This window comes from Papilio xuthus, unplaced genomic scaffold (assembly GCF_000836235.2).
Source record: "Papilio xuthus unplaced genomic scaffold, Pxut_1.1 DF825946.1, whole genome shotgun sequence".
Taxonomy (NCBI): domain Eukaryota; kingdom Metazoa; phylum Arthropoda; class Insecta; order Lepidoptera; family Papilionidae; genus Papilio; species Papilio xuthus.
Window position 1 is genome coordinate 9700234 of NW_013532703.1, and position 11176 is coordinate 9711409.

General features: G+C 35.7%; 2 protein-coding genes across 2 annotated transcripts in view; one reads left to right on the plus strand and one right to left on the minus strand.

Moving 5' to 3' along the window:
* Asap (ArfGAP domain of ASAP) overlaps positions 1-6573 on the minus strand; it is a 29448-nt gene extending 22875 nt beyond the window's left edge. Inside the window, exons 1-2 of the mRNA XM_013320293.1 lie at positions 6504-6573; positions 245-393 (exon numbers count right to left, since the gene is read on the minus strand). Coding sequence (XP_013175747.1) covers positions 245-376 — 132 coding nt within the window. The 5' untranslated portion in view covers positions 377-393; positions 6504-6573. The remainder of the gene's footprint in view (positions 1-244; positions 394-6503) is intronic.
* A 3192-nt stretch (positions 6574-9765) lies between these two features.
* The window catches only part of LOC106123883 (uncharacterized), a 2408-nt gene continuing 997 nt past the window's right edge, over positions 9766-11176 (plus strand). Inside the window, exon 1 of the mRNA XM_013320294.1 lies at positions 9766-11168. Within this exon, the coding sequence (XP_013175748.1) occupies positions 9975-11168 (1194 nt within the window). The 5' untranslated portion in view covers positions 9766-9974. The remainder of the gene's footprint in view (positions 11169-11176) is intronic.

Below are 11176 nucleotides of genomic sequence, written 5' to 3' on the forward strand. Positions count from 1 at the left end.
CTCGCCCGGTGAAATACCACGACCACACAGAAGACAGGCGTGAAGTGGAAGCAATTCCGCGTTTCATCTGATGAGCGTGCATCCCGGAGGCCTAATTTAGTCCTCTTTCCCTTCCCACCCTTTTTCATATAAGGAAAGGATGGGAAATGGAAGTGGACTTTCCGGATGAGAGGATGCATGGAAAGGGAAAAACCTTCATTAAGGCACCAAAAAATTAACAATAAATGATATAAACTAGACATACCAAAGTCTTCATGAGTGCGGAGAGTTCCTTGGTGACGACTGCAAACTTGAAGAACGCGGCGCCTATATCTGGCTCCGAGTCCTTACTGAGCGCATTACCGCCCAGCCGCTCCAGTGCCCGCGACAAATACATCTCGTTGTCCACGTGTGCTACGAAAGAATTTAAACTTAATTTTAAATGTAATAAATTAAATTTTAATGCAATTTTGGTGTCAAATTATTAAGTCTTAGCTAATAAAAGGTACGAATATTGCGATAACAAAAGTCAAAGGATCGTTTTAAGCCTCCTCGCAGTAATTTTAATTAAATTAAAGACGTTTCACTAAAGAACATTTTCAGAGAAGTGGATGGTTTGCGAAACACTAAAGCTTATAAAAAAACATAGTCTTTAAGTGAACTTTATCTCGGAAGTTCTATTACTTCAAGTAATGTGGACAGCTATAATTTACGTCGCCGGGGGAAGTTCTCAGCTCGAGTTCCCCAACTGTCGCAGTTGCGAGACGTTTTGTCTTGGCGCCGTGAGATGGACGTTAATTAGTTACCCGCTTGAATTAACTCACTCGCTCCAGAAGCGCCAACAACAGCCCGTCAACATCCATTTATTTAATACTTAAACTTCTTTAAAAAAAAAAAAACAGTTTGCTCATATTTTATGCTATGAAAAATAAAGTGTTGCATTTATTTCCTTCACAATTTCCTGAGACGTATGACTTCCTTTTGATATGAACTGATGTCAATGTGTACAGTATTTCTCAAGAGATATTCCGGTAAGATACAACGTAATATCCTCGACATACAAAGAAAAAACAAAACTACCATCAACAATCAAGAAGTCAAGATCCAGACCATCTAAACACTTGAACGTAAATAACAAAAATACTAATCTTATAAAACGGCTACGCTATTATTTTATTTGTGATAATCTTAATAATAGGAATTCAGGACACATCAGCATCTTAAAGATACTCGTATTTTCAGTTCAGTGGTAACAACTTATCATGGCTGAATTAATTATCATGTCGTGTGTTTATGCCGACAATACCTCATGGAAGTTTTTTGACACTTAATTAGAACATTGTTCTCCTACCTAACTATGCTTATACAAAACTACCCATGTGACAAGTTACATTAAATTAATAGTAGAGTCTTGATGTAGAGTAGATTTCCACAACTCCACGACTAAAGCGTACTAATTTTCGTCTGACAGTTCGAAAATATTCTCAGGATCATTAATTTAGTTTATGTGGACGATGAGATGAGGACATTTGTATTTAGTTTGCGAGGCAGTGATCCGCGTCGCGGCCCACATTGCCCCGTTCAATCCCGCGCACGCCCCTTGAATATCAAATCGCGGGCGAGCGTTGCGCCTTTCAATTTCCCCGCAGGGCTACTACATTTATCGTACGCCACTGAATGCGTCCAGTCGGCCCTTTCATCAAATTAATTAGAGCGTTTTAAGAGAGTTATGAATAGTCATTTTACTTGTATGTTCAATTAAAATAAAAAATATATATATATGGTTAGAAGTTAAATTGAAAAAACACACTGTTAGTAATCAATCTAAACATTAAACGGTAAAATCTTAAATAGTAGTGTATTATTCATTCATTCGGTTTATAGGACAATCCATTTACATCCATTATATTTTTTCTTCGTCGCATAAAGTAAATTTAAAACGTGTGACAAATCCGTAAATATGTGTGAGTGAAATTTGAATCCGTAGGCGACTTCTTTTATTGTTACTTCCAGTAACTGGCGGCGCTTTTACATTGCCATTTATACCTCGCAATACAACAATACCACTGAAGTTATGTTGCAAAATAATCACGATCCTCCGTAATCAACTAAATATTTGTAATACGTAAATGTCGAGCTTGGTGACTGTACTGTTGTTAACATAAACCAAGAACAGTCATTGATTTTTGGATGACAAAAGGAACGATATTATCAAATCTTTATTATACAATCTTATACAAGTTCATTATGTGGTCAAATTGATCACTATAAAGCCGCAATGAAAACTTTTAATAACTAAACAACATTTACATTACGAGTAAAGTCTACATCACTAGAGTGGAATGTCCGTGGCGCGTGTTTAGTTGTTTTTGCGGCGGTGCGGCGCGCGCGAGGCGACCTTGCCGGCCGCACCGGTGCGACCAGTCTCGGCCCGGCCCTGGTAAACAAACCTACGCCCCATCGGAGCCGCAGTCAATAAACCTGCCAGTAAGCCCTTGCTCCAAACAAAAATATAAAACACAATTATTTATTGCATTTATCTCCTTTACATTCGACATCGCTTACGTCCGCTCCGAAGATAAGACGGCCAATGATTATTATTTTTCGCGATAAGATAGAAGACTTGCTTTGTGAGTGCAGATACATTTAATTTTCGGAATTTACCTTTGTTTACACGGATATAAAATGTTATGCAATCAATACTAGTCAGAGTATTTTTAGCATCTGCTAATGAATATTTGATATGAAATTTATACATCTTGTTATGTGTATTTATCGTATTGTTTCTTAACGTGTTATAATGAAATATTTAGTATGCTTTGTCTGTTTACTCCATTTCTTACAAAAACAAAACGATCGGGCATGGTATTAATATCGTCATAATCTAGATTTACATTTCCCAGATTAAATATGGGTTTCTAAAACCGAAATCTCTGTATAAAACATTTCGTCATGCCTATGATAATCTCTGACAAAACTGATAACAATATGTTTTAAACGGATATTATGGCCTCAGAAACCCGCAGTAAAATACTTTGTACGTAACCGACAATTTAATGCATCTATTTTTTCGAAAATTCTTCCGAACTGCATAGTGATGATTTCTATCGATAATTTAGAAAGATTTGACTAAAGACACGGCCTAATACCTTTATGGTTTATTACTATGACGAAATTAAATTCAATAAGCAAGTAAGTTTGACTCAAAGTATTTAATATTAAACACGCCTAGTTAAATAGTCAAATTACTGCAATATGATATTTGAATTTGTTTATTAACAAAGAACATTAACATACTGTGAATGATTGGAGAAGGTCTATGCCTTGTTGTGTGCAGCCAAGGTCGGTGGTGATGATAATGATGACCAAAAATAAAAAGGAAAAGATTAACTTATCATAGCAGAGAAAAACAAGTAAAATGTAACGTCATTTTTGAAACAGCTATGTGAGATAGCAGGTGCGGGACGGCCAGAGCTAAGCTAGACAATCCATACGTGGATTACATTGCGCGAAGTAACCAAACACCGACCCACTTTCCATCAGCCACACGAAGGGAAATTCAGTCGCTCACCGCTAGCCTGTCCGGCTTATACCGCGATAACTTTCGGAACTTTAATTTGAAACGTTCCGGAATTTTCATTCCACAGCGTAGTTGCCGCAAATTAAAAATGTTTTCATTTTGTTTTTAAACCTGAGCCGTTCTATTCATTTCTCGTACAGTTTCGATTGGTGAACTAGTTCTAGTGAACAGTTTAAAAAGACAATGAATGTTGTTTTTGGCACGCTGGTTAAAAAAAAATCTCATATGGGTATTTCTTGTTTTTATGATGACGTTACAGATTTTTATTTCACTGTTTTCCAAATGTTAATTTAAATGCAGTACCATTTAATAATGTAACAATTATTAAAAAGCATTTGGATAGTCTGAAATACATTTTTAAACCAGACTCTTAGTCTATAAGCCGTGCTTTTACCTCGCATGTCGATAGAAAATAGGTACCCAATTAGAAGTAAAAAGCAATTCCTTCTTCCAGAGAAACTTTAAACAGGACAAAAGAAACACTAGATTTTTTCAATATAGATTAATTGCTCTTTCACAGATAAAACTCGTAACAAAAAGAATAAGGGAACGTACAGAATTTAATCAAGACTGTTAAAGAAGCAGCATTTAAAAAAAAAGGATTTAAATTTGTTTTGGTATTATAAAAGTTTATATTCCTTCATATAATAAGCTCGGCTCTTACGTTCATTCACCGGAACTTGAGGCCGATCGATAAGATGTTTATTTGAGCGGTAAAACAACATGATACAGTACGATGCGATTTAATCGGAAAGACGTCGGGAAGTGGAAGGCCAGAATCGAACGAGAAATTGCATTTTATCACCCGCCTTATTTGGACCTCTGTACATCGACGATATTACTTTTTAACCGACTTTTGTTTATAAACTCGTATAGAAAGCTGTAAAGTCACTGTCGTCGCGAACGTTTTCGATGCTTTGCCATTCAACAAATTCGTTATACGGTTTTAACATCCTTGGCTGTTTGTGGAAAGTACTCTACAATACATATTTTCTGGATCAATCTCCACAATTTTTAAACTTTACGAAGTTACTAAATTTTACTTTAGTTAAGAAGAAAATGAACTTTTAATCTATTCAAAGTAACAGAAAAATTATTACCCAAAAAATTTGCATTATTTTTGCAACAGTCAGATGATAAAAATCTTCGATAACTTTTACTTCGATGAAATAGATACAGATTTGCACATGTTCAATGAAGCGTTAGTGTTACATAATTAAAAGGTATCGACGCGTAAGGCTCTGCGTTGCAGTGGGCTATCACTGCAAGTCTAACACCATTATTGTTGCGATATCCAGGTCATTCTAGTTCAGTGGTCGAACGGCCTTTCTTGACAACCGGTTACACAAATGGAATGAGGATTTTATAACTTGATCCTTATAAAATATAAGGATCAAGTTATAGCCTGATCGTATCCCCTTTATTGCATACTAGCTGTCGTCCGCAACTCCATCCGCGCGGAATGTAAAAAAAACTCAATTAGTAACCTATGTATTTTCCAGACTACGTTTCACATCTGTGCCAAATTTCTGCTAGATCCATGCAGCCGTTCTGGAGATACATTCAAACAAACATACATCCATCCATCCAAACATTCGCATTTATAATATTGGTAAGAAGTGCAAAGTAAAATGACAAAATATATTAAATCTCAAGGAAATTACAGATTTTTTCCTAATGACATTTTATTCATTGATATTGCCTAAAACAAAGCAGCCGAAAGAGACTGCTTTTCATATTTCTTAATTAATAAGTATTTATACTAACCAAAATAAAAGCATCAAAAATATACTCGGTAAAACTTTTATTATGAACAATATAGCCATTTTAAGTTTTAAGTGAATGTATAAAGAAATTAGTTCTTCACAAGACGATAAACAAGTTTCAGGTATAAATATCGAAATAAAAATAAAATAATTATTTTCGACCGGTTTTTTTAAAATGACTATACCTGTTTAAGGCAAATAATTAGAAATAAGGACGATAAGAACAAATTGAGTCAAGTCCGTTTTTGAGGATATTAGGACCTTATTTCCATTCAGAGTTAATGACGACTAACACTTTACAGGTAACAAAATATTTTAATTTTGTTAAGAAATTATAACAATGTTTTCTCATCTCATTTATACAAATGGATTAGTGGCATAATGTCAATGATTTTTACTCATCTGTATTAAAATTAAAAATTCTATATCATATTTTATGAATCATAATATAGTAGGTAGCAAGAAAACCCTTTCCATAAGAGTAAAATCAATAAATCGCTCATCGTTTCCGCAGCATCGGCGCTCGACCGCGTCTACAAAGTGCATCGAACGAACCAAATCCAGTGGCGTCTATTCATAAACACTTCCTCCGGCCCTATTTATAGTAGAGTCTCATGTCGTCTGGATAACACGGAAGAGGGAACGCGAGATCACGTACTATGTTTATATACGTCGATAGAAAAGGTATTTAAGAATGCCTCAAAATAGAAGCACGCCAAGGAAGTTACGTTTAAACTTGTCAGTTTTAAAAGAAACTAATAGGGGATTGTACTATCTACACAGTACATGCATTATTTTTAGAAGCAGTAATTAACATTAGTCTACAAACAAGAGTTTTGTTTGAAAGTTTATCTCATTATCATGGTAGACGCAATAGCAATTGTTAATGTCTTTAACACTTGTAGCAGTATAAAACGATATCAAAAGATTGGACAATTGAATTAATAAAAAAAAATATATTTAGTTAATCAAACATTTGGTATCATTTTGTTAATATTGTGTTGTTGTAAACAAAGCTATTGACTGATTTTTTTGGAAAAGAAACAGTAGTATATTTTACAACTTTTGTGTGACTTACAATTTAGCAAAAAACCAAAACGCAACTTTATCAACGACATATAAAGATGCTGCAAGTTATTGAGTTTAAATGTTGTTGAATAAACGCTTCATATTCTTACCATTTCCGGAATTGTGTATTGCTTTTATTGCCTTCTTTAATTTTGTTAGTCCTTCCCGATCGAAATCCAAGGTCTGGAACAAAATATACAAATATAAGTAACAATGAATAAAACATCTAAAATATATAATAGAAAAATATGTTTTTTTTTTCCTTTTGTCTATAAGAAGAATATTTAAAAAAAATAATAGGCTACATAATTATCTATATTTAAAAATCAATAGCTCTTCATTAGCCCCGCTAATACTCGAGAACGGTTGAGCGGATTTCTTCGTCTTGAAATGTTCGTGGAGGTCTAAAAGGTGAGAAAAATTCGAGTAATTGCCGGGAACTAATTATGTTTTTTTTTTCAATACACGCGGACGGAGCCGCGGGCGACAGCTAGTTGTTAATATAAATGCAAAACGTTTGTCATGTTTAGTAAATATTGTTAAATAAAGAGACCATCTAAGTTTCCAATTCTCTATATTTGCGACCAGAGGGGTAGATTACACCCATACACTTTACTACATGTTATGAGCTATACACGTGACCCTATTTTTTAGCGGTCAATCTTTACAAACGTTACTTTACAATAGGATCCACGAGCCATTCACAAGAGCTCTCGAACATCTGTCGCCCCAGCCGGCGATTCGTTCAAGTCCCCCTCGTCATATTGCACAATGAAATAGAATAAAGGCCATCGAAGTATGTTGCATATGCATAACACATTAAATTAAATACAAATTAATGTATAAAAAGTTGTCACGCATCAAGACCAGACCTCAAAAGCTGCTATAATACTATCAATGATATGGACCAAATATTTGTGAACTTCATGACTAACACTGACCCAAAACTATGCCACCCTTAACGGGTTGCTCTCCATGATCATCCTGGAGTTAGGTTTAATTTAGCAATATTTCAGATATTTCTTACTTATATAGATTTCTCTACCATCATTACTGATTTTGCCATCAACTCGATTTTATTAATACGACCATGTTTCCTTCACATTCGATTCAATCCCTTTTTAACATGGACATCACATTTAGTTAATTGATAACGCTTAATCAATAAAATATATATGAGGCTAGACCCATTTACATTATACATTTAAATCAATAAAAAAAATCAATTCACATTAAGCACGGTATTTACAAAAACTATATAAATATTCATATCGTGCACCAGAAATGTGTAAGGGAGTCTATTAATGAATAGTTCACGCGTGCTAGAAAGAGGTCTAATCTGTAAAGGGGTCAGCAGCACTGGGCCTGTACGCGTTTGCTTTTTATTGCGCCCATTGTTTTTAATGACCACTTCGTCCCGAGCATTGCGTTTCAATTGCCTGCGCGGCCTTCTTTACTTTGCATTTGAATTGTTGCCCATTTTAAACACTTGTAGTTTTTTTTTAAGTTATACATAGGATCATGTTTCTTTATGCCAAAGAGTTTATAATCCTTTATAAACCTTTTGGTTTTCCTCTCTGATATACACAATAGGTCAACCTTTTTTGTTTTCTTCGATACTCGGACTTGACACAAGATTAGGCCTTATTTTGATAAGACATTAAATACAAAACCTAAGAAGAAGGAATGACGAAACAATAACGCTACAGACGAAAACTAGACACAATTCCAAGATACAATGTCAATAAAAAATGGATTTGTCGGAAAACTATTAAAATGCTTCGACAAAAAATTGGATAACACCGCAAAATGGATAGCCTGTGCAGTAAACAAATTACCTTGTCATCCACACCCGGTATCACACAGCAAACATCTTGTTTGTTGGATACAGATCGATAAACGGTTTGATGGTTTACCCAAACTGGAACATCATCAAGAACATTTTACTTTTGAAGGGTGCGACAGAGAGACAAGACAGTTGTTACAATAGTTAGTTGGAAGATGCAACATTTGAAAATATCTACACTTCAGCATATGCTTTGGTATGTAATCTTACTAATATTATAAATCCGAATGTTTAGATGGATGGATGTTTGTTTGGAGGTATCTCCAGATCGACAGAACGGATCTCGCTGAAATTTGCTTGGCTACTAATTAACTTTTTTAATTCCGCGCGGACGGAGTCGCGGGCGACCGCTAGTTAGACGATATTGCTTTAGTGGGACAAACGAAGGGCTTTGCTATAGCTTAGTTTAGTAAAAACATTGCTGTATTTCCCTTATAACCTGAATTTACACATCTCGAATATAATTTCAGTTTAATGACATCCACTATCTCGTCTCCCGCATCATATTTATACAGGAAAGTGTGTCATGCATCACTGATATAACTTTGAATAACTCTGAAACTGAGTTGTAAGGAAATTAAAAACAAGATTTGTTCCTCTGTAAGTATAGACCAGATCAAAGATGGAGTATCTTTTGATATAAAGAACTCGCAAATATTATTAAAAGTGATAGAATGTGAAAATTTCTAGGATGCCAGACAAAGACACATATAACCACCATACATTTCGGCAGACTCGATAGGATTGTTCACTAACAGATAAATGACGTATATTCTATCGTATACCTATTATACAAAATACAATGCAATTTCATAAACTATCGACTAATACCTCCTTAATAAGAATACATTTAAATGTTTATGATATTAGATTAGACGCGTCTGCGTGTGACGCATCGTTAAATTTCTCAATGCATTAAAGTGAGTCAAGTCGGATGTTTAAATAACAACGTGAAACCAGTTTTTAAAACTGCTAAGGATAAGTTTCACAGCAGAGATGTTAATTTTATTCGTAAATTATGAATAAGTACTTTAAACTAGGTTTATTACTTCAAACATCTTTACAAAGATGATAAAATAATTGCAGCAACGATTAGATTTTTTTCATAAAAACAATCATCGTAGTAATTTGCTGCTTTCAATAAATATTATAAAGACACGAAAGAATGGACTAAAATACAAAAACATTCTCAAATAAATTTATAATAACGATCTTTGACAATTTTTCTTTCAAGCAAAAAGTATTTTATGTTGAATTACACAAAGATAGATAATGAGTTTTAAACTATAATACAAAGAAAATTGTTTAAAATTACAATTGTTGACGATAGAATTTTAAAGCCTTCACAATATATTATGTAATTTAACTGAACTAAATTGTAGCACTGTATTTTGTTTATTTTCTTTGTATTAATGTTTATTATGTTATATTCTACATCATTTCAATAACTACTATTTGTTATCTGTAAACTACTAACTTATACCAAGGTAGATGTAAATATAGTTGGTAGTTTTTTAATATTAAAAATAAAGTGAATTTGGAGGGTGGTCGGCTCTGGGCAGTCGAATGTCGTCCGTCGAACGTACAGTGCGCACCCATATTGAAAATACTGTGTTTCATTTTGCTGCATCGCCGCCATCCTTTATAATTTTGGTCACTTCGAGCCGCATCTGGAACTGGTTGCCTCCCGTGGAGCTTATTGTTTATTAATTTCGCGTGGATTAAACGGTAAACGATGCCAACGACACGGCGACAGCAGCAGGCGTCTGCTTCGGACCCTGCCCCGGAAGCAGCACATCCGCCACCTCGTGGAGCCGATGATATTATTTCGCGAGGAACCCAGGCTGCCAAGGAGGAGACACCGAAGGGACCACCCAGCGCAAACACGTTCACATCGGCAACAGCGAGGAGATCGTGTTCGTCTTTGTCTATCGCTAGACGGAAGCAATTGGAGTTGAAAGCTGAACAGGCGAAGGCCGAGATACGTATGCAGCTCATAAACAAGCAGCTGGAGGCAGATCTAGCACTATTGGAAGATGAGGAGGTGGCCGATGACGTCACCGAAAGTCGGTTTGTTGCAGACGAGCGTACGAGAGAAAGTGTAAGGGAATGGTTGGACCATAGCCAAGGTGAACCTTGTGCAGCCTTCGAGCCACGGGCTCGGAACCATCCGACGTTCCTGACCACCGAGCAGCTTCCACAGGAGGCTACATCTGACGTCCAACAACTGGCACATGTACTGAAGGAGATGATGACCCAAATCAGTTCACAGCGAGAGGACAGGCTCATGAGTCGCCTCGCCACACCACGAGATCTTCCCGAATTCCACGGTGACTATATTGAGTGGCTTCACTTCAAGAACGCTTACGAAGAGTCCACAAAAATATGTCAGTTCAGTAACAGTGAAAACCTGTGGCGGCTAAGAAGATCGCTTCGCGGCGCAGCCAAGGAGGCGGTAGCAGACCTGCTCATCGGCAACACGGTGCCCTCGCAGGTGATGGACACGCTGGAACTGAGGTTTGGACGCTCTGATTTTATTGTACACACAATCACAACACGGCTAAAGAAGCTACCACCATTACCCTTATTTTATCAAAGCAACTTAATAGAATTTTCAACTAAAATAATTAATTCTGTTGCTACATTAAATGCATTGAATAAAGAGGAATATCTAAGAAGTCCAGAACTAATAAATGCAGTTATATTAAAATTGCCCAGCACTTTGCTTAGTAAATGGACAGACTATGCTTACAGCAAACGCTTAGAAAATTTCCCTAAGCTTACATTATTAGCTGAATTTCTAAAACATGAATCGCAGATATTGCTAAGCGTTGGAACTATTCCATTAGATAATTATAACAGTCAACAGATAGATACCAAGACACGAAAAAGACACAATGTATTTAACTTGAGTACTACAGACTATAACGCTAATGA